Source organism: Syngnathus typhle, linkage group LG3, assembly GCF_033458585.1.
Source record: "Syngnathus typhle isolate RoL2023-S1 ecotype Sweden linkage group LG3, RoL_Styp_1.0, whole genome shotgun sequence".
Taxonomy (NCBI): Eukaryota; Metazoa; Chordata; class Actinopteri; order Syngnathiformes; family Syngnathidae; genus Syngnathus; species Syngnathus typhle.
In genome coordinates, this window is record NC_083740.1 from 1,312,431 (window position 1) to 1,334,663 (window position 22,233).

The following is a 22,233-nucleotide window of genomic DNA, read 5'->3' on the forward strand; positions in this document are numbered from 1 at the left end:
GGTGGAGGGGGCGCGTTCACGAGGAGACGAGTCACGTGGTTGGAGGCGGAATGAGCGGGAAAACAAACCGTTGAACCAATGCTAGCTTTGATTATGCTAGCTAGACATAATGTGTTAAATATATAAAATGATCAATATTACCATACAAGTTATTTGTCTTATCTTTTTGTCTGATTTATTAGATGGATGAATATTTAGCAAGCTCTATTTAAACCTAGCAGCATAGCTACTGGCGCCTCAAACTTTTGAAATCAATTAACACAACAACAACAAAAGTCCTGAAAATCCAAAAAGTATGTTTATTTTCCCAAATACTTTTTTTTTTTACTGTGCACATGACAATGTATATATTGAATCTTAAACATTCCAAATCATTTTAAACCGAACACTTTTTTGAATATTTTTCCTATACAAAGATACACTTTCACATAGCACTTAGCATTTCATTTGATGGAAGTCTGTAGGAAAAATGCACTAATCCTAGACTACAGGGTGTAAACTAGGCAAAATTACAAATATATAAACCTTTTTTCATATATCATTTTTGGAGTGTCAAACCAGAGTCACACTCGCAAACTATAAAAAGTCAGCGGTACAAAACTGAGCAAACAAGAGACTGCTAGTTATGAATGTTTGACATACTAGCTTTTTAAAAATATATATTTTATTTTTAAACCAAGAAAAGTGTTAGCAGCTTAAAGCAGAGTTATGCTGGTCTTTGAAAATTTACAAGAAACATTTCTCAAGATAAACTATTTCGTTTTTTTAACCTTTTTGTACTTCCCAAACATTTTTCATGCAAAGTTTTAAACTACAATGAGTCATACGTTGTTAATATAAGTAGTTTGGAGTGCTTAGAAGTTTTTGACTATTAGCATGTAGCATGGGAACAGAAGTGGAGTCAAGGCACATTTTCCTTCATTGTCTCTCGAAAAATAAGATGCCAGAAGTCAGCGCAGGGGATTATGGACAAACTATGAGGAATTATTTGAAAGTAGCTAACAATGTCGCGTTTGTCAAAAATTGTTAGAAAAAAGGAAAGGAATAAGTATGTCAGTTTAGCAAATGTCCTCAAACTACTTTTATTAGTGGTTCTTAGCATTAGCTTGGAATATTTGATTACCCTTAAACTTCAGGAAGAGTCTGTCGAGGCTGAGCGAGGATTGCACGGAATGTTAAAAATTGTCTCTCATGCTGAAAAACGATGACAAAAACGCTAGTTTAATTCCGTTGGGTTACAACATTCGTATCGCTTTCATAAAAAAAAGGCATTTTTACAGCTTGCTTAATGCGTTCACCGCAGTTTGATGGATTTGTCAAACGTCGAAAGTGCATTTTTTTTCCTCAGAGATTGTAGCATTGAAAATAACATTTTTATGGATTTTTTTTGTTGCTTAAAAAGATCGTTTTGGAAGGCCATCATTCCTGACAGAGGAGAGGAGGCTGAGGGGGGGGGGGGGGTCCCTGTAGTTTTTACTCATAGATTACATTTTTCTTTAGTTCTCCTCTAGCCAAGATGGACGCTCGCTGCCGGGCGCTTTCAACTTGATGTGGAACTGCTTCATCGTTTGCTCCAGCTGCTGCTGGTTGCCCGAGTAGTAAGCCGCGATGGCGTTGTGGAAGAGGATCAGCTGGTTGTGCAACACCTTCACCTAAAACCACAACAAGCCATCCTCTAAAAGCTCTGACGTCACAAAACAAAACACGTAAAGCCCTCTTTTGCCAACCTTGTTCTCCTCCAGGAATTTCAGCTTAACGGAGACGTCGTTGCGCATCCTCTCGTACTTGTCGCGGTGCGCCTGGAACAGTTGCTGAGAATGCTCGATCTTCGGCAGGGTGGTGTTGTCGCGCGGGCCCAAGTTCAGCTCCTCCAGATCGGTGCGGTACGCGTCGTACTCCACCCTGCCGACGGACATCCAGTTTTAACGGTGGGGGATAGCGTTCCCCGTTAGCGAAGCAAAGATGCAGCGAGAAAAACAATGGATGAGACTTAGGAATTGAGCTTTTTTTTGAATAAGGAAGTTTGAAAAGCAGATGACCTGGCAATCTCGTATTGCTTGATGTTGATCATGGTGTCCTCGATGGTTTTGTCCACCAGGGTGTTGACGCTGTTGATGAAAAAGTTGATGGCGCCCAGCAGAGTTTCTCCATTTTTGGACAAAAGCTTTTGAGTGTCAGCGTTGTAACCAAACTCCTCCTAGGGGGAAAAAAAACAACTACTATTCATTTTTTTTCTTTATTTTTTTCTTCATCAATTCCGATGAAGGCACTCACGTGGAGTTCCGGAGTCTTGAGGCTGAGGTCCGCGAAGGCGTCGCCCAGCTGCCTCTGCGTCTGCATGATCTGCGCCAGTTGGCCGGCCAGCGTCTGCGCCAGCTTGATGACTTGCTGGTACTTGCGCTTGTTCTCACGCAGCACCTCAATCTGGGCCTCCAGATCCAGGTCCACCGTCTTGGAGCCGCGGCCGAGCTTCTCCGATAGAATCTGACGGGTGCACTGGAAAAGACGGCTTTTAATTCATTACATTTGGAGGCAATTTATATTTAACAACATTTGAGATTTGCCTAATTACCAATTGACACACACACGAAAAATCGACATATTAAAGATGGAGGTAGCATTAAGGCTCAATTCGAATAATAATAAAAATGTTCAGACGGAATTACTTTATAAGTGTTGATGCTCCACTTTCTAACAAGGTCGAGTTTCTCCATGGCTGGAGTCTTCATGTCATCGGACAGGACCAGCGCTCCACTCGACGGCTCCGTTTTGGTCCCGTCTGCGCGATTGATAAGAGTGATTAACTTATGAAAGGCAAAGAGCTGCATTGGAGGACGGAGAGGATGGCGGTGAACAAAGAAGAAAGCAATTACCGTAATTTTCGGACTATAAGTCGCACCGGAGTATAAGTCGCACCAGCCATAAAATGCCCAAAAAAGTGAAAAAAAACATAGTATAAGTATAGTACTGAGTATAAGTCGCCCCCCCCACCCAAACTATGAAAAAAACCGCGACTTATAGTCTGAAAATTACGGTAGTCAAATATTGGTTGCAATCCAAATTTCAAAGCGATCACATCCAGAGCCCTGGAACTGAAATTGGTCTTTTAACTTGATAAAAGAGCCAGATGTATTGAGGTTTGATTATGTGAACTTTTATCTCAGACTTCAGTGGATGACTCAGTTTCAGAGCTCACGATTTTGCGGTGACAAAAGGAAAATCGATAAAGCCCAGTCTTGTTAAGAGGAGGCGTTTGGGGAAATGGAGCGCAAGCCTGCGGGAAGAAAAGCCCAAGAAAGGTACGCTCGCGCTTAGTTTGCGTTTCCATCTCTGGCCCGTCACCGTGGGTACCTGTCTCCGCCTGGCTCTCGCTGGAGGAGCGCGCCAGGCGGCCAGCGACAGCCGGGCTGGGTGGGAAGGGAGCCACCGGGGACGAGGGGAGGCTGGACGACCCTGGGAGATAGTCACATCGGGGACGTTTTGCATCATGGAGAGTTTAACGGAGGCCGCAAAACAAAAGGCGACGTGAAGCGTGGAAAATAGCCATGGCAACGTGCATTATCTCTCCGCAGAGATTCACATTTGCATTTCTAACAGGAGGATGAAAAGCAACGTGGAGGGCTTCGGGGGTAAAGATGAGAGGAGGCTCATTGAATGACGTCAGAGGAGACGTTATACGGTACAAAAAAGGTTTGTTGCCAAGGTCCTCGTTGATTCCTAAGACGACAATCCGGATTTACCTTTGTGCGGGCCCGATTCGATGACGCCTTCTGTCGTTGATGCATAGTTGCTGGAAGGGACGCAAGACTCCGGAACGTCAGGGAACGCCGGCTTCCCTGGGAAAGACTCCTGTGGACGTGAATTAAAATTTCAGGTTAAGGGCAGGAGAAGAAGAAGAAATCGTTGCGGTCATGCTCACCCCGCAGAACACTTCCTCCGGGTTCTGCTCCAGGTCTCCGTTGCTGGTGACTGCGATCTCAGCGGCCGAGCTCCTCTGGGATTCCTCGGCCATGTCGTCCTCCTGTGGTAGGGAGGAGAGAATCGCATCGTTGTTCGTTACAAGGTCACGAGGACTTGAGACGGCCGTGGGCCGCCATCTTGAGGCAGGGTTGACCGACTTGAATAGGCAAAGCGTCAGACGTGACATCACTTTTTTTTTTCCCCCACGCGTTTGACTGGCAGACATGAAGAGTTCCAGGAATAAATTAAAAGCATAGGAAAAAAAAATCTGCTGTGAGTGGTGGATTTTTCTTTTCCCATTGGACGAACAAAAACGAGAGTGCCAGGAAACAAGACGTGGGTCACAACTATAAACACAACTTGTCTACACATATTTAAAATCACCAGCAAACCCATTCCACCAACCACGAAACAAAGTCCACCACGTCCCGGCAATAAAAGCGTCGCCATGCGCGGCAAACATTTTTACTTTGCCGTGTCACGTGACCGGCTCATAAATTCCTAAAAGGACCGTTTTCCGCCAGCCCGCAATTTTGAGTCTAATTCCTTTGATTCCATTTGGGACACAACATTTCGGACATTCCATTAAGAAAGGAGGGCAAGAAAATGAACACAACAGAGCCAAACCACACAACAGCGACACTTAGACCAACTCCATGGCTAACACCACAAGCGGGACGACGACGGCTAGAAAAATCACATCACGACAGCCGATCGAAGAGGAATGATTACGGAATCACAGGGAAGAAGAGAAACCACCACCGCCAACCAGAAAAAGGTAGCACTCAAAGGTCACCATGGCGCACAAGCGTCACCTTTGTCCGAATGTCACCATCTCCACATTCCTCTGCTGCATCCACAGTCGGGTGTCCGTAATTTCCTACACTCGGAGCCTCATCCCTGCCCTGGTCAACATCTTCGTTGCCGCTTCCTGATTTATCCTCGCCACTGTCTATACTGATGTCATACAGCGCTTCGTCGCCTGACGCGTTATCGCTCTCGTCTACGTTCGGAGAAGACGGCGGTGAGGGGTCACCGACGCGTGGACTCTCCTCGGCTTCCACGCGAGGGTCATCGGACGAGGTCTCAAGACTACCCTCAGACATACCTGGAAACAGACAGATGGAAGGTTATGAACCGGTCCTACATTTTTCCCGACCAGGCCTAACGACGCCGTGAGAGGTTCGTTTTGACTTTTTCTTCGCCTCTCTGTGACTACTTTTGAAAAAGTCCTAATAAAAAAAAATACAACGGAGCAAGATCATTATCACCGTCTACCCAAAAAATATTTTGGGGGACAACTGATGAGATTGTCATCATCATTAAAAGGCTAAATTGAAGTGTTTCTAATATACTGAATTTCCAGCTGATTTGCTCAAGTTGACATTTTGTCGGAAGGAAAACATTGAAACATATTAATCTTCTTGCAGCAATAAAAAGACAGTCAAATCAAAGGTTTTGTGGCTGGATTGGCAAATTTACCATCTTACAGGAAGTATATTTGAATAGGAAGTTTGGCCAACCACTCCCTGGCTTGGATGTCAAAGTACAATGCAATAAATGCAACAAATAAAACACTTTTAAATGTGCTAAATGCATTTTCAGGGTCATTATGTGGCCACATACACACAATTTTGAGTCAGTCTCCACGTCTACTATTTAAAGGCAAAGTTTCCAACAAGAAAGCTCGTTTGTTAACGTGAATAACCAAGTGCAATTATGACCCTAAACAACGGAATACGTTCATACAAATACATAGAATCATATTAATTGCGACATTGTGGTGCTTTCGGTTTTTTTTACGGCCTTTGCACGACGGTGACGTTTCTTACCAGCTAGCTTAGCCACCTGGGTAGCTAGCGAGTTAGGTACAAGCTAACCCAAGCTACTCCTATTTTGCCACTTGAAACAAAAAAACAGCACCAAAAACAAAACAAAAAAGATTCGTGTCGTTCCCCAATTTTGTCACATAAGCGATCGCTAATCACTGATCACACGTCATAAGGAAATAAATGGTGTGGGAGTGTGGGGTTTAAAAAACGAAGAAGAAGTAGTTAACAGTACCTGTCAATGGCCGTCGTGGCTAACTTTAGCGGATTGTCGTTAAGTCCCAAACTGTGTGTCCTACGTCCAGGAAACAGCAACCGGGTTCCTTGAAACACAATAAATACAAAAAAAGCCTCTTGATCGCGGTGGTCGGGCGCTTGCTCGTATACCCGACTTCGAGTTTGGAGCCCGGAAAAAGTGATGAGCGACAGAGAGGGTGGACCATTTGTTGACTGAGCTCTCCCCCTGGTGTTAAAATCCTCAGCTTGCAAGTTTAAGAACGGCTTTCGTTTCTTCGTGTATAAAGTGTACCTTTGGTGGATTAAATGTGTGTATGGGGTAGGACGTATAAGCGAGGGTCTAGTTCTATCTTTATAAGCGGTAGACCACAAATTGCCTCGTTCTGTTTGCGCCCCCTGTACAAAAAAAACTACATTTCCTACAATCCACCGCGCTACCGGACGCGTAGTGACGTCACAACGCCAGCCCAAGCCAAGCTGAGGCAGCGCAGACCCAACCAAAGCAGCCATATTGGTCACAGTCAAGTCGGCTTTTATTTTGCACTTTTCCTCGTCGGCCTTTCCCCTTGTTCAAAAAAAAATCGTTAAGAAACATAACCCGCGTCCGGCGTCCCACTGGAGAGCCCACAGAGCCTTGACGGCCTGCTGTGTCGCCGAAAAATGAGTCCAACTGATGCTAAGCGAGGGGCTAAACGCAGGAAGAACAAGCGGGGCGGTGGCAGTAGCTGCAGTGCTGTCTGCAATAGCGGCACCAGCAGCGGCGTCATCGGCGGCAAGGCCGGGGTCGCCTCGGCCCTCGGTTGCGCGGGACCTCCGACACCTGCCGGCTTCCTTGCACCTGCCACGGGCGGCAACATCGCTTCGATGTCGGGCATCAACGGAGAGGTAAGCACCCCCCACCCCACCTCCCCTCCCTTCCCCATCAAGCAACCGAGCATGTCGGCACAGGGCGACAGACATATCAACGACGCTAATCTGATGCGGGCCCGAAACTGATGACAGGAAGACGCCTAGCTCTGGTGCCTTTAGCTAAAAGCGTCTTTTTTTCGGGAGATTTGAACTCTTGTAAACTATCCATTTGAGCCTTTATAGCCACCGTCAACATGACAGTTCGAGGAGGTCCAACCTTGTAAAACCGACGTGACCATCTTGGCCACCTCTTAGCTTAACTTTCGAAGCTGATCTTAGCCACGCGTTTCCGTCCATTGAAGTCCCTGGGTCGAAATGAAGTTGGGTTTCGACTCGAGGAGTGATTCCTCTGATAAAAGGACACACAAGTCAAAAGGAAAAGCGCTTTTCAAAGCAGCACGGCCGCAAAAATAAACACCCATGCTAACCATGCTAACGGCTGCACTTCCTCGGGGCCTAGAGGCGGTTCGGTTCTACTGCTGCAATGTTTACTTTTGAGGTGTGTTTGGGGGTTAAAATAGAATTTCACACTCGTGATATCCTCTAATTGTCCTACTTGGACTTGCAAATGTGCGTTTTGGGTCGTAGCCGCATATTGCACATGCACTAACCGTATAGAAAACATGTATGTCATATTTTCCATTTGCGTCTCTGATTGATATTCAGTCAAATAGATTAAAATGGAGCCTGTGTATAATCTTCCTTTAACAGATACACAGGAAATTATGACTTTATAAAACTGGTGCTAATGTCAAAATGTTGGTTTCATTGGAGTTGGTTTCAAAACACATAAACAGACAAGAGAATAATAAAGACCAGATGAATTCGAATAAATGACGAAAGCCAAGGACCCGGGTTTACGAGATATTGGTCAAGACTCAGAGCTGACTACAGTTTGCAGATGACGGTCAAGTATGTGGCGTAGTTTGGCACGCCAACCTGCATAAGGAATAAAATTATTTCAGAGTAAAAAAAAAGAACTAACAGCCGGTTGTGTGGTGTCGTTATCTGCTTCTCATTTCTGTGTTGTCGTTCCGCAGCTCAAAGTCAACACCAGCGTCATGCCGCAGTTCACCGAAGGACCCGTCAACGCTGATTTCACCGGAGTCCTTCAGGTAACCTTGACTTTTAATTGCACTTTCCCTCCATTGGAAAGGAGAAGAAAGTTCCGGATGATTTTGCACACGCGCCATCCATTTGAAGTCCGCCGAGTCTGTAAATAGTCACTTTGTTGCCGCGCCTCTGTTGTCATGGCAACACAAGCCGCATTCTGCATCGCTTCTTCGTGCTCGCTTCCGAGACCTTCTTTTGGCCCGAGATAGTTCTTTTAAGTCCAAAATGCACAACCGCTCTCCAAATGGTGTCATGGTGAAGTTCCCGAAGATGAAAGCAGAACTTTTCTCTCCACACCAGACGCCCTTCACATTCGGCCTGAATCAGCGAGCCCCGTACACGGCCGGCGACCGCTGCCTCTTGTGCCGCTGCGAGCGCAGCAAAGACGGGCCGTGGCCCTCGGAGGCGGGACTCCCCGACCATCGGAACGGCGCGCCCGAGTCCGGCCAGCCGCCCGCCGCCCTCCCGCTGCCAATGTGGGTGTGCTCGGACTGCCGGCGCACCGTGGAGAAGGAGGACCGGCACACTGCGCTGGAGCAGCTGGGGGTGAGTCAGTGTTGACCTTGAAAAAAAAAAAAAAAGTCAAGGCGCAGCTGAGTTGGGCGAAATCGATGTCCGCTGCGACCCGCCGTGCGAACGTAGCCCAAGGTTTCGTCACTTTCGATTTGTCTTTCGCACCTCCCAGCATCGTTTTGGGTGGGAGCAGGCGCGTTTTGCCCCGCAGCTGCTTTTTTTTTTTTTTTTTTCCACCTCCTCCGGTCATGGCGGCAATCTGAGGCCAATCAGTTCCGACATTCCGCATTTTCCACACAACTGGCGAACTTCAGCTGTCGAGAAAAGCAGCAACTTGGCCGACGGACGCGGCGAGCTTGTTTGTTTTCCAGCAAACGGATTAAGTTGCCTTATTTGTCGCCTTGTGATTTGGTGTGACGTCCTCGCAAGGAGGTAACCGACACCCCGTTAGGGTCAAGCGTAACGTGAAGGACACGTCAAGCCCGCCGATCTTTTCGCTTTGCTTTCGTCGTTGAATAATGGCTGTCTTTAATAATTGGCGCTATTGGGGGCTGCCTGTAAAACTAAAAATAGCGGAGGGGGGGAATCTTGTGATTCACCGCAACATCGGGCACAATCGCTCTGTTTTTCTCCTGTGTTGGGATTTTTTTTTTGGGGGGGGGAAACCTGCGGCAGGGTTTATCTGCAGTGTTAGTATTTGCGTATTCCTGTTCCTCCTCTACGTCTGTCATCACACCGACTGTGCTTTTCATTTCAGAGTCAGGACTTTCTTTTGCACATGCCCGTGGGTAACGGCACCCTGGGCCCAGACGCGGCGGCGGCGGCAGCGGCGGACAGACTGAGCGTGCCCACGCCGCCCATGCTCCCCGCCCCCGACCTCGCCCCGCCCGTACCCGGCGACACCGCGTGCGGCTGCGAGGCCTGCAACGAGAGGCGGTGAGCCCCCGAGCACAAACTAGAACTCCCTTTGCTCCGGTGAACTTCTTCATTCTTCAAGCTGTTCATTTTTTTTTTGTCTCCCCGCTCGGCAGAGAGCTCTCGGCAGAGTCGGAACGGGAGTCGCAGCAACTGCAGAAGCACTGGTCGGAGGTGCGCTACCTGGTGCGCTGCATCTACCGGCAGGCCGGGACGCCGCTGGCGGACGACCGTGACCATCCGCTGGAGCGAGACAAGGACAGCATGAAGGCGCTGGTGGACAGGTACTCAACCCGTTGCGGACGACAGAGGAATTGCCCTAACTGCCGGCTCCTTCTTTGAATCCAGCCAATGCATGACATCATCAACCTCCGTCCTCAGACTCTGCGAGAAGGACCCCTACCAGCTATACCAGCGTCTGGAGCAGCAGGCACGCGAGTACGTGCTGGAGATGAAGGTGCGGCTCCTCAAGCACCTCTCGGCCGGCTCCAAGACGCCCCCGGGTCCCGCCGGGGCGGGAGCCGCGGCGGGTCCCCCGCAGGCCCACCAGTTTGTGTCCCTGCTGCTGGAGGAGTACAGCGCCCTCTGCCAGGCGGCGCGCACCATCAGCGGCTTCCTGCTCACTCTGGTCGGTTGCTGGCGAGGCTTCGCCTTTTTTTTTTTAAGTCTCGTGTGGTTCGATGAGTTTGCTCGCCCTCCCCGCACAGGAGAATGAGCACCTCCAGAAATTCCGTGTGACGTGGGAGCTGCACAACAAGCACCTTTTTGAGAACCTGGTCTTCTCGGAGCCCATCTTGCACAGCAGCTTGCCCGCACTTGTTGCACAGCTCAAGTAAGCTTCTGATTCGCGGCGAAGAAATACAGAAAGTCAAGCCTTTGTGATCCATCTGAAAAGGATTAGAAACAAATATTGGAAAAGAAGACTCCCGTTCCTTTTCCAGACACGGCACGGCCTCGCACGACTCGTACAGCGTGGACATGTACAGGACCTTGCTGGAGAGCTACCAGCGGCTGGAGCAGGACATGGCGAGCGTGGCCGGCCAGTGGCAGGAGTGCGAGGAGCGGATCGACGACTACGTCGAGGAACAGGTACGTCCGACGTGGTTTCGAGGGGAAAAAAAAAAAAAAAGGGCGTTGAGATCTACGTGTCTCTCTTGAAGTTATTGTTCAAAGTGGAGGGCCAGAGTTTTACCAACCAAAGAAGCGAGCCGCACAAGTCGCCGGTTGGCAAAAACGTAAGCTCCCTCTGTCACCCTTTTGATGATTCAACTGAACTCGCCGTGTTTTCAACCGTGCGGGGCTCCCGCAGACTCTAAAGACGAAGCAGCGACTGCTCAAAGAAGACTGGGAGTTCTTCAAGCAGCGGCGATACGTGGAAGAGCAGGTGGGCGGGACGGCAAAACGAAAACGCAGGAGAAATGTGCCCGTGGGCTTTTGATCCATTTTGCGGTCGGTCTTCTTGCCAGTTGCCCAACAATAAGAAGCTGCCGTGCGGGGACAACTTCACAGACACCATGAGAATGCTCTCGTCGCGTCTCAGCATTCCGGACTGTCCCAATTGCAATTATCGGAGAAGGTGAGGAGATGATTTTGCTTCACGCCCATTTATATTCGCCCGTTTCACCGAAGCAATTATTTCTGGTCCGCCCGAAGGTGCACGTGCGACGACTGCAGCCTCTCGCACATCCTGACGTGCGGCATCATGGACTCGCCCATCTCGGAGGACCTCCCCATCAAGCTGCAGGGCGACAGCGCCCCGCAGGACTACCTGACCCAGGTGCACCCGCCCAGCCTCTCCTCGGGCAGCTCGCCGTCGGGCTCCAACTCCAGCTCCCCCATCACCGTCCAGCGGCATCCCCGACTCGTCCTGCCCGCCGGGGACGGCAACACTTTGTGAGTCGGCAGGATTGTTCTTAAATTGTAAATAATTATGCTTTGCGATGATAACAAATTGCTTCTCATCATTTTCCATCATACCATAAACAATCGTAAAAAAAAAAAAAAAAAAAGTCCCTTGCGTGCTAAACCAAATTGCGCCACAAGGGGGCGCCACCGATGCTAAAATGGACTAGCCTTCAGCTTGCACCTCCATTTATGAGTGTTTGTTGCGCTTCCTCCGCCAAGTGTCAGCGACGACGACGAAGTGCCTCCAATGTCCGCCAAGTACGGGGACATGTACCCGGTCAGCGGCTACCATGACAACGGCGTGGCGACGCTCAACGGACACTGCGGCGACGTGAACGGCGGCGTCAGCGCGGCGCAAAATGCGGCGGTAAGTATTGCGCTTCCCCCTTTCCTCAGCGGCTCCCTTAATGGCAATCTTTTCCCCCGCCGCAGTCACCACGCATCAGCAGCAGCTGTAGCTCGACGGACGGCGAGGAAGAGGAGGTGAGCCGGCAGCAGGAGACCAACAGTCCTCCTCCGTCGTACAACCACCAGCAGCAGCAGGTACAAGTAAGCTTTTATATAGTAAATGGGCCTGGACTATACGTTGAGTTTTCTCTTTGCCCCAATTTTATTTTATTTTTCCCCAATATTTGTATTTTGTGTGACTTTTTTTCTATTTGGGTATTTTTGGCCTAATTCGACTCATCCCTCAACTTCATAGTCGTCTTTATTTTCTTTCTAATAATTATTTTTTTTCTACAGTGTATTTGTTTTTTTGTGTTTTCTAATATTCTTTATTTCCAAGGTGTATTTTTTTTTATTGATTTGTTTTTCGGCCTAATTTCTATCCGTTTATTTTGGGTTTAATTCTCCTTCCTGTCCTGCAATTTTGTGTGTATTTTTCATTTTATTATTGTTGTCGTCTTTGTTTGGAGTGATTTCTCCTCATGGCTACCAATGTGTCCCCGCCAAAAGGTGGAGCAGGTCCAGCACGCGTGCGAGTGCCACGTGTGTAACCAAGACCCCAGTGCCTCTGGCAACATCCTGGGCCCGGCCGGATGCCTCCCCCCCGGGCAACTCCACTCGGCGCCTCCCCCCGCCGCCTTGGGCAACCAGTTCTTCACCACGGACAACGGCAAGATGGCGGCGACCAACCCCGCCCGTCCCTCCCTCCACCTCTACCCGCACATTCACGGACACCTGCCATTGCACAACTTCTCCCGACCGCTGCTGCACCCCACTCTTTACCCGCCCAGTCCTCCCCTCACGCACAACAAGGTGAAAGCAGCGTGGCGGAATCGCCCGGCGCCCCGAGTCGCTCTCCGGTGGGTATTGCCAACCTCACGGCTGCTTTGCTTCTCCTCTCCAAGCCTTTGCCACCCAACCTCACGACCAACCACTCGGCTGCCAAGCAGCCGGCCTTCGGCCCCGGGCCGCCCGAGCATGTGTACCAGAACAGCTTTGGCGTCGGGGGCAACGGAGGAGACGGCGGCGATTGCGGCGACGGCGGCGGCGGCGGAGGCAACGCGGGCGACTGGAACAGCTCGCTGCCGTGCCTCTCGCTCAACTTTGAAAGCCTGTGGGACGCTGCCGTGATGAAGAGCTTGGATCAATCAATCAGTCAAGTGCTGCTGCCAGAGATGCTTCAAGGTGAGGCGCGCTTGAACAGCACAGAGGCGACGCAACGTCTTTGGCCAGTAGGGGGCGGTATAGTCTGCTGTCGTTCATGGTCAAGTGTCAATTGAAATTGTTCCTAGCTTGTATTTGTCTGACCTCAACCAATGTTTTCCCTCTTTCCCAGGGGAAATTCTGGACCCTCCCCTGGCCGACGTCCCTCTCCCGCCAACGCCGGCGGTCCCCCAAGCGGACCACCATCACCACCACCACCCCTTGCTACCCGCCACCTCCGTCCCCCACCCGTCGTCGTCGTCGTCCTCGTCCCTGTCCTCGTGCTCGTCGTCCGAGGCCCGCAATCAGAAAAAGAGCGGCGCCAAGAAGAAGTGTCTGTACAACTTCCAAGATGCCTTCATGGAGACCAACCGGGTGGCGATGGCGACGTCGGCGTCCATGGCGTCCGTGTCGTGCACCGCCACCACTGTCCAGTCAAGTAATAACCTACCTATCCACCTAGCATCTAAAACCTCCTTAGGTAATCTGAGATTAGGTTGGTGCTTTTACGAATGGACGTGACTCCACACACCCACACACACACACAACTAAGGCTTACCTCAGCTCCCTGTTAGAAGAGGTCAATTTAAGGTCACCTGAAAAAGGATACCTGTAGTGCATTTTAGATTCCTCCTGAAATGTTGCCCTAAGCTCCTCCCCAACTTTTTTTCAGCGTAGTTCCATGTTGTGATATATAACAGGATGTGCCAATGCTAGGACGGTGCTTGCCTGACATTTTGCGGCTTTTGTTTCCGGCAACAAAAAAGCCCGGCCAACCCGGTAACCTTTCCCACAGTTATAGGACACATCACATCGCCCCCCCCCCCCCCCCTCGCGCTGTACGATCCAAAATCATGCGTCATGGTTACCACTTTGGAAAGAAGCAGTCAAATAATGATGACTCATGTTTTACGAGAAACGTCTTATCTGCGGCGAAACATTTCCACTTTAAAAGACTTTGTGGAACGCCGACAACGTGTGCGTGTGTAATACACACACGAGCGTTGTCGTCTGTGGGTCCAAAGTTTGAGTGAATGGTACACGCAGTCTGTCATATAAGACACTATGGAAGTTTCAGTTTGTAAATGTCCTCCCATGTTTGCTTTCCATCTTCACGGATGCCTTCTTGTGCCCCCAGATGACGTATTTCACAGTTTAGGTAAAGAGGACCACAGGCAAGTCTCCCCGGCCGCCCCCCGAAGCAACCCCGGCACGCTCCCGTCGCTTTCTGCTCCTTCCCTTCCGCCGGCCCCCGCCCCGCACCTCCCCGCCATGGTGCCGCAGTCCTTCCCCAAAATGGCCGCCCCCGCGCCGGACCTGGGGGAGATCCACCCCGGGCTGTGCCTGCCGCCGGCCGAGCCGGCCGTCTCCTCGTCGGACGGTCCGCTCAGCGCCCCGCCCAGCGTCTGCAGGTAGGTGGGCGTCACGCTTCTGAGCGTGACCGCGAGGTGTCGGCACGCTGAATGTTTAGTCCCGTCCGCCCCCGCAGCGATCCCGAATGCGAGGGTCACCGCTGCGAGGGGAACAGGGCGTACGAGCACCCGCCCTACGACGGCGAGGAGAGCCAGGATGAGGACAGCTGTTCGGAGCACAGCTCCTCCACGTCCACCTCCACCAACCAGAAGGAAGGAAAGTACTGTGACTGCTGCTACTGCGAGTTCTTCGGGCACGGCGGGGTGAGAACCAGAGATAGCATTTTGGACGTTTAATATCGAGGAGTCACGTGCGAGGTTGTGTAACGTTGTTCCTCGCAGCCTCCGGCGGCGCCGACCAGCCGCAACTACGCGGAAATGCGCGAGAAGCTGCGCCTCCGCCTTACCAAACGCAAGGAGGAGCAGCCCAAACGCGAGGAGCATCAGCCGGCGCCCGAGCGCGACGGCACGGGCGGCGGCGGCGGCGTGGAGGACCACCGGCGGGTGGAGGACTTGCTGCAGTTCATCAACAGCGCCGACAGCAAGCCGGCGTCCAGCTCCAAAGCGGCCAAGCGGGCTCGCCACAAACAGAAGAAGATGGAGGAGAAGGCCCGGCAGGAGGCCGAGGCGCAGCAGGAGGAGCAGCGCAGGCGGCAGGAAGAGGAAGAGGCGGCGCTCCAACGCGAGCTCCTCCGGCTGCAGGAGCACTGCACGGCCAAAAAGAAGAAGAAGGACAAAGCCAAGGAGAACACGGCGCCCGCGCCAAACAACGGCAACAACCCGCAGCCTCTCAAGCAGACAGCCCAGAACGTGCTGGACCACCTGCGTAACGGCAAGTCGCACCTGCTCCAGAGCTTCATCTGCCCCAAGGACCTCCGGCCGGAACCCCGAGCCAACGACCAGCACGGCGAGCGGGGCTTCTCGCACCTCCACAACGCCGACGGCAAGGTGAAAGCCAAGCCGGCGGCCAAGCTCGCGGCTTGCGAGCACGCTCCCGTCAAGAAGGAGCCGGAAGCCAACGGCGCCGTCAACCCCGCAGAGACCAAAGCCACGCGCAGCGGGCCCGTCGAGGCGCCCGCAACTCCCTCCTCGGAAGCCAGGAGCAGCAACCGGAGCGCCAGTGGGAAGAGGCAGCTGAAGGAAGAGCACCGGCGCAGCCCGCTGGCGTCCAACCCCTCGCCGCCGCCGCATCCTCATCATCCTCCCCCCTCCCAGTCGGAACACACGGAGCAGAACGGTAAACCCCCCGGCGCAGAGTCCCCCCAACCCAAAGGCAAAGCCAAGAAGAACAAAAAGAAGAAGGGGGACAAGATGAACACCTCCATAGGTTGGTGTCCGTCTATTTGGGTGCCACGTCGTCGCCAAAACCGACCAACCGTCTTTCCACGACTGTAATCGATGTTGGATCGGATCTATTGATATGCGAAGATGTTCTTTTGTGTTCAGATGACGTGTTCCTGCCCAAAGACATCGATCTGGACAGCACCGAGATGGACGAGACGGAGCGAGAGGTGGAGTATTTCAAAAGGTGCGTCACTGGCGTAGAGTCGGGATTTCGAAAAGCTCGGTCGAGATCCGCCCTGTGATGTAGCACCTCGCTTGAAACGTCCGGCTTATTCATTCGTTATTCCTCATGCGTTTGCTCAGGTTCTGTTTGGACTCGGCCCGGCAGACGCGTCAGCGGCTGTCCATCAACTGGTCCAACTTTAGCTTGAAAAAGGCCACCTTCGCAGCACACTAAGTTCAGCCCATCCCTCCGAAACAAGCCCACCACGCGTCTCCCCTTTATACGTTCACTCGCCACCCATCGACCTTTCACCCCCCCCGACTGTTTCTCTCCTGACGCTGCCTTGCTTTTTTCCTTCCTTGGTTCCTCCCACGCCCGAACGGACCTGCTGAACTGGGAAGGGAAGCAAAATCCGGAATTAGCGCCCCCCGCGTGCTTGTTTTGCTTTTCGGCGGCCATTTTCTCTGACTGAACAAGCCATGGTCTGATATGATTACGAGAAAGTGGAGGAAAGAGAATTATTATTGTTAATTAAAAAGCTGTATTTGACATATTGTGGCTTATTATCCCCATGCCCCCCGCCCAACCTCTTCTCCCGAACTCGGCGTCTCAAAAGGGGCTTTGGTCAGCCGGCGTCCGCTCCCTTCTTCTTTTTTTTTTTTTTTTTTATAGTTCATGTTAAAAATAAGTAAAGAAAAAAATGTTACCGGATACATTTTTTTTTCCCCCTGTTTTTTGACATTGCGTAGCCATCTTGTACTCGCGCGCCAGTGAGCGAAAAGAGCTCACTATCCAAACCATTATCGAGCGTCTATTGTATTAACACTGAAAAAGCCCGACTGGCTACTTTTTTTTTAACATATTGTTAAGTAATATGGAATCATGTCTTTCTTTTTGAAAGATGGAATACACTATAGTATGGCAGGCTTGTCCTTTGTTGTCTTATTTTCGGGCATTTACGGATATGATCTGGGGCGGTAACCCGTTAGCACAAAACTAGTTAGCTACTAGTTAGATTCACGTCGATTCCCCAACCCATGTTTTACATAAGTCGTGCGGCATCTGTGCTTTTAGTGGACAAACTTGTGTACATAGTTATATTTGAAATATGCTTAGTGGTGAATTAGCTTAGCATAGCAATTGCCTTCAGTGTTAACCAAGCATTTGCGTTTCTTGAGTATTTCAATAAGCTTAGCATTTAGCTTTGTCTTAGCTTAACTCGGGGGACTACACACAAATAGCAGCTGCTGTAAAAATGGAGGGAAAATAACAGAATTTAAAAAAAAAAAAACTAGAATAAAAAAAATCCAAAACTAGTTTAGCTCTGCCTCTGTACAGTATCGACCTAGTTAGGTATGTGGAGCACGACAAATGCTCGCGTCTTTGAAGACATCGCCCAGCTGGAAAGTCGAGTGACTCACGCCTCCTCCCGTTCTTTGTATTCAAAGAATGACAGCATGTGTCATCTTAAAATAGGCCCTCACCCGTGTTACTCCTGCCAATATGCAAATGAGCAAGTGGGGAATGTCAAAAAAGTCGACGGCCATCGATTTCTTTTGATTTCGTTTTAGAAAAAGAAAAACCTTCCAGGTGTATTTTTGATGGACTCTTTATTAGGCACAGGAGAAAAGTAGAAAACAATTTGAACATTTGTGTGTGTGGAAATTCCCATTCCCAAGATTAAAGGTAGTCACGTAAACTATCCGGCAGCTTTCCAAGTGGTTGCAGACGTGGAATCGCTCAAAGGTTGACGTGGGCGACTTAAAAGCTTTTTTTTTTTTTTTTTTTTGAAAGCGGTAGTGTTGGGGGCGTCCAGTTATTTTTATCCTGTTGGGGGAGTAGGGGCTTTTTTTAGGGTCTTTTATTTTAGCCACAGGATAATGATAGTCATCTCTGCTGCTATGTGAAATGCTAGCTAAATAAGTTAGCATGTTGGCTTTATTTTTAAAAAAGTTCTTTTCGCTCCGTAATACTTACATTGTCATTTGTTACCGTCGCACCCGTATTTTTATGGACATGCTTTGTAGACGTTGCGTCCGCATCCTACTTCCTTCTCGAGCAGGGGATGTCCGACTTCCTGCTCCGAGACTCCACCGAACTCGTGACTGATTCAAATGCGGTGTGTCATAAGTGGTATGACATACTGCTTTGTTGCCGCCCATGTCTTTGTAATGATATACTAGTCGTCTGACTGTGTGTGTGTGTGTGTGTGTCTGTGTCACATGACCCATTCAGGAGGCAGGCCAAGGGGTTTTCCCCACCACACGCATGTAAATGTTTGGGGACACGCTATGGGGTCGCTGACCTTTTTGAAACTGAGAGCTACGTTTTGTATAGTCCGACTACTCTGAATTGATATTCATCTATTTTCCAATCATCACTTCCACAATGTTCCTTGGAAATCCTAATGTCTTGTCGCTAGATATTTTTAGAACGGGCCCGTCAATGTAAGCCACTCTGTGTTTTTTGGGTGGTGGGGATGATCTTGCATTAGGGGCATGTGTAAAGGTACTCCATGAAATCCTGCAGACCACAATCAATTTTGTTTTTTAAATATTTTATTATAAAAATAGACAATCACCTCAGATGGGGGGGAAAAAAAAAACACCATATCTTCCAAAATAGCATTATTTACATACATTACAAATTAAATAAATATATTTTTATATTTGATATAAAAATCTAACAGTGTAAGAATATCGTATGGCTTTTTATGTAGTATAATAAATTATGAATAGATTTCTAGCACCAAATGAAATTGTATAATTCAATAAGAGGAAGCTTATGCGGTCGGTCGGCATCAAAGTACGTGAATGAAGTCTCGGCCCACCGTGATATTTTTGACAAAAATCTTTTCAATTGGATGGGCTGTGTCATTTATTTTGGGTTGACTATTTTTATTAGTTTTGGAGTTTTACGTAAAAATAGTAATACAAAAAAACCCAGCGTTTTCCGAAAACGTTAAACGCTACGTGCTTGTCATGGCAATGGCGCCAAAACAATCTTTCCATATAGAAATTGCACAAAAACGGTGAAATATAGAGAATAGATTCCGATCCAAAAATATTTCCCCATTATTAACCATGCGGTGGCCTTCGACTTAACACGTGACCTGAGTCCTAAATAATTGTTGCTGATAAGGTGCAAAATAAAAGCCAGGTTGAGGTATTCCATGTAGTGCGCAAATTGTCCCGGCTGTGCTCACAAGGTGGCGCACTCCTCGCAGTGGTTGAGGTACCGGGCCGCGTCGTCCTCGCTAAAAGTGGCCAAGCAGCGCGGGCATTGCAGATCCGACGGGGCGTCGTCATGCCGTAGCGCCGACGGCACCGTATCAGAGGGAGCCGACTGACGTTGCATGTTGACCCTTGCCCCCGCACGGTCCACAGCGTCCCGATGGTGGCGCCGCGACGTCGATGACGTGCGATGGCCGATGTGCACGTGACACACGGGGGCCTGCCTGGTTTCCCGGCTAGCTCCCTGCTAAAGACATGGCGTAGCCGTTAGCATGTTGCGTGACACAAGATTAATTAATTCTGAAAAGAAAAATATTCCCGAAAATCATTTTCGAACATTGTTAGCTTCCGTTCACCTGTTTGTGTAGTTGCTGTTTCAAGTGACAAATTTGCTCCTTGAGATCTTGAATCCGTCCCTGGGCTCGTTCCCGGTCGGCCCGCTCCGACTTGAAATCCTCCGTGTAGATGAGGACCTAAAGAATCAGTCCGAGTTAAACGAGGAATGTTTTCTGTGTATAAATAAGAACATATTTTAATTCTGCCAGCGTGATTTTTGAAAAGGGCAAAAAAATGGCTTTTTCATTTATTTTTAAAAACGCCTGCACAAAATGTTTCTATGGAAGGTTGAGGTAGCACCCACCTGCTGTTCCAGTGTCTGGATGCGTTCCCGGTCTTTCTTGCCGGCTTCCTTGGCTTCTCCTCGCAGTCTGGTGCACTCGCTCAGTTTGTCCTCCAGCAAGCCGTTGAGTCGGCAGATCTCTCGACGGAGCAAGGCGGCGCTAGCCGAGGCTAGCGAAGGAACTAGCGGTGTCCCCGTCATGCTCTTGAGGCGCTGGCACAGTCCTCGGATGTAGTCCTCCCTGCTGGAGTCGTACTTCTGCCACTGCGAGTTCAGACCTTGGACCTGGGACCGCACGTCAGTTGGACGGTGTTTGGCTCAGAAGTGTTTTTTTTTTTTTTTTGGGACGGGTTTTTATTCTTACGTAGGCAACGCGCTGCTTCAGCTGCTGGTTCTCCTGCTCAAGTTGTCGGGTTTGGGAGTTCCTACATCGGTCTGGCGTCTCAGGCGGCTGGACGGAAATAAGGGATGGAATTTATAGAGCGATTGTTTCTTGTCATTACTGTTGGCAAACTATAGGGGGCGCCCACCTGCGTTGCGGCCTGGTCGCCCGCTTGCGCCTCCTCGCCCGCCTTGCTCTTCTCCAGCTTGGCCATCAGCTGGCGGCACACCTTGACGGTGGCGCCCAGCTGGCCCCGCAGCTGATCGGCCTCCTCGGCCAGCGACGTGCACAACACGGCCCTGGTGGCCTCGGTGGAGCGCAGCCTCTGCAGCTCCAGCTCCTTTTCCAGTTCCCCGTTCAATTCCTCGCAGGTCTTTGCGCCACACTTGACGTTCTCCAGCTCCTCATCTTTCTGACGTAGTTGCTCGCTCAGCCTTTGGATCTCCTGGAAAGAGCACTTGTGATCACTATGTAGCCGGTGAGTCCGTTTTTTTTTTTTTAAAACCATTTTTGAGAGAGAAAATAAGCAAGTTGCTTGCATTAAAATACATTGAAATGAAAGAACAGATTTTTAACAATTTAAATTTGAAAAATTGCATTAAAATCAAAGAACAGATTTTTAACAATTTAAATTTGATGATTTTTGGGTTCGCGTTTTAGTTTGAATTATGAATTGCTAGCCAAATCCACAAGTTTATTTATTTTAATTCTCAAGATTGCCTGAAATTATCGCCTGCTTAGCAATCAATGAAAATGTTATTCTGACAATCATGACCTTCCAAAGTTCTCCAGCGACCCAGTTCGGGAACCCAACCCACAATTTGAAAAACCCATTCTAAACCCGTAAAAAACTAAATCAACAGCATTAATGAAGAAAAGCTAAATACCTCTTCTTGTCTGACCATTTTCAAATCCGTCTCCATGCTCTTCTGCTTCATCTTGTAGATTTCTTTGCACAAACTCTCCAGCAGTGACTTGGACGGCCCGACCACCAGCGTCTGGTTGTCGCCCACCCCCATGCAAATCCTTTCGTGGCCGGCCAGCCTCAACTTGAGCTCGGCTATGATGTTCTCCTTGATCGCCAGCTGCTTTGCGAGGACCTCCATCTCCTTTCGGCTGTCGTGGTACAGCGTGTTGAGGGTGCTGTAGCTCCGTTTCTTGTCAGCGTCGGCTGGGTCCTTTTTTTTTTTCTTGGCTTTGGTTAAGTTTTACTAAGCCACCATTTGACGGTTTCCCGAGCCGTGTTTCCCTTCGAATTGAGCCGAGGAAGGCGCACTGTTGATAGGGCGGTGCGACGATAATATAACCGAGCGGGGGATTTCCTGGGGAAGTTCCCTTGGAATTTTGGAGATTCGTCAAAGTGAGCACTGTGTACCCTTGGAGACTCACCGTCTCCGAGCGACATGATGAGACAAATTGTCAATTTGTTTGATTTCTTTAAATGATCCCCCCCCGCAAAGGAAAAATCTGATAATCGTGAAAAATCGCTGGTGGCGCGTTCAACGACTGTGGGAAATCCATCGATTTCAAATGAAATTAGATGAACCTCCGACGAATTGAATAGGAATGTTTGTGTAGATGTTTATAAAATGACTGAAATATCTGCGATGATGTTGACTCATGGGTGTTTGGCAACAATTTGGACTAGAACATTGCAAATCGCCGTATGCCAAGGTAGTTTACAGGGTTTCTACACTTACACGTAAACGCGGCAGCACAACGAATTCCCCTGCGGTTCCGACGAATACAACCTGTTTTTTTTATTGTCATTCAATGCATCTTGTTGATAAACACGGGTTTGCTATTCAACAGCTGCAGAGAATCAGACGTAATTCCCAATTACTGGTACATGAACAAAAAAAACAACATAAAATGGTGTTTTACAATTATGGTCTTAACGGTTCCCCACATGTCTGGCAACACCGTACCGATGAATTTCCCTGTTTTATTCTGATTTCATTCATTCATTTGGTGATTTAAAAAGTATTTTCCTCACCTGTACACGAAAAACAAAAACTCGTATAAATCAGGTTTCAGTTTATATGAATT

At 49.4% G+C, this 22,233-nt stretch overlaps 3 protein-coding genes across 16 annotated transcripts; 1 reads left to right on the plus strand and 2 right to left on the minus strand.

Moving 5' to 3' along the window:
- Positions 1-276: 276 nt before the first annotated feature.
- arfip1 (ADP-ribosylation factor interacting protein 1 (arfaptin 1)) lies at positions 277-6,510 on the minus strand. 5 transcript variants are annotated; one of them, XM_061274965.1, is made up of 10 exons: positions 6,025-6,510; positions 4,776-5,068; positions 3,920-4,021; positions 3,741-3,849; positions 3,352-3,453; positions 2,667-2,779; positions 2,275-2,496; positions 2,040-2,197; positions 1,728-1,902; positions 277-1,652 (listed from the first exon to the last, which is right to left on the minus strand). In XM_061274965.1, exons 2-10 carry the CDS (start codon positions 5,064-5,066, stop codon positions 1,497-1,499), a joined length of 1,428 nt encoding a protein of 475 aa, XP_061130949.1. In that variant the 5' UTR covers positions 5,067-5,068; positions 6,025-6,510; the 3' UTR covers positions 277-1,496. The 5 variants fall into 5 exon arrangements, with proteins under 5 accessions (XP_061130949.1, XP_061130950.1, XP_061130952.1 ...); XM_061274966.1 differs by lacking the exon at positions 6,025-6,510 and adding an exon at positions 5,793-6,003; XM_061274968.1 differs by lacking the exon at positions 4,776-5,068.
- Positions 6,488-16,499, plus strand: fam193a (family with sequence similarity 193 member A). Of its 9 annotated transcripts, none has more exons than XM_061274951.1 (22): positions 6,488-6,911; positions 7,976-8,050; positions 8,349-8,594; positions 9,319-9,497; positions 9,593-9,760; positions 9,825-10,104; positions 10,184-10,308; positions 10,418-10,565; positions 10,637-10,711; positions 10,786-10,860; positions 10,943-11,052; positions 11,130-11,369; positions 11,601-11,748; positions 11,814-11,930; positions 12,339-12,641; positions 12,734-13,013; positions 13,165-13,512; positions 14,170-14,443; positions 14,521-14,707; positions 14,786-15,770; positions 15,890-15,971; positions 16,091-16,499. In XM_061274951.1, exons 1-22 carry the CDS (start codon positions 6,687-6,689, stop codon positions 16,182-16,184), a joined length of 4,764 nt encoding a protein of 1,587 aa, XP_061130935.1. In that variant the 5' UTR covers positions 6,488-6,686; the 3' UTR covers positions 16,185-16,499. The 9 variants fall into 9 exon arrangements, with proteins under 9 accessions (XP_061130935.1, XP_061130939.1, XP_061130936.1 ...); XM_061274955.1 differs by having other exon boundaries at positions 13,165-13,470; XM_061274952.1 differs by having other exon boundaries at positions 11,814-11,924.
- A 2,014-nt stretch (positions 16,500-18,513) lies between these two features.
- On the minus strand, positions 18,514-21,682 carry tnip2 (TNFAIP3 interacting protein 2). 2 transcript variants are annotated; one of them, XM_061274971.1, is made up of 6 exons: positions 21,072-21,682; positions 20,333-20,629; positions 20,167-20,253; positions 19,824-20,087; positions 19,540-19,656; positions 18,514-19,427 (listed from the first exon to the last, which is right to left on the minus strand). In XM_061274971.1, the coding sequence occupies exons 1-6, from the start codon at positions 21,288-21,290 to the stop codon at positions 19,152-19,154; spliced, it is 1,260 nt and encodes a 419-aa protein (XP_061130955.1). In that variant the 5' UTR covers positions 21,291-21,682; the 3' UTR covers positions 18,514-19,151. The 2 variants fall into 2 exon arrangements, with proteins under 2 accessions (XP_061130955.1, XP_061130954.1); XM_061274970.1 differs by having other exon boundaries at positions 18,514-19,430.
- Between the last annotated feature and the right edge of the window lie 551 nt (positions 21,683-22,233).

Coding starts and splice junctions, on each gene's coding strand:
- fam193a (XM_061274951.1), top strand. CDS start 6,687: ATGAGTCCAACTGATGCTAAGCGAGGGGCTAAACGCAGGAAGAACAAG. Junction 14,444..14,520: donor GCCCCGCCCAGCGTCTGCAG/GTAGGTGGGCGT, acceptor CCGCCCCCGCAG/CGATCCCGAATGCGAGGGTC. Junction 15,771..15,889: donor CAAGATGAACACCTCCATAG/GTTGGTGTCCGT, acceptor TTTTGTGTTCAG/ATGACGTGTTCCTGCCCAAA.
- arfip1 (XM_061274965.1), bottom strand. CDS start 5,066: ATGTCTGAGGGTAGTCTTGAGACCTCGTCCGATGACCCTCGCGTGGAA. Junction 2,780..3,351: donor CGAGAGCCAGGCGGAGACAG/GTACCCACGGTG, acceptor TCAATCGCGCAG/ACGGGACCAAAACGGAGCCG. Junction 2,198..2,274: donor TCAAGACTCCGGAACTCCAC/GTGAGTGCCTTC, acceptor TTTTCCCCCTAG/GAGGAGTTTGGTTACAACGC.
- tnip2 (XM_061274970.1), bottom strand. CDS start 21,290: ATGGAGGTCCTCGCAAAGCAGCTGGCGATCAAGGAGAACATCATAGCC. Junction 20,254..20,332: donor GCGACCAGGCCGCAACGCAG/GTGGGCGCCCCC, acceptor ATTTCCGTCCAG/CCGCCTGAGACGCCAGACCG. Junction 20,088..20,166: donor TGAAGCAGCGCGTTGCCTAC/GTAAGAATAAAA, acceptor GTGCGGTCCCAG/GTCCAAGGTCTGAACTCGCA.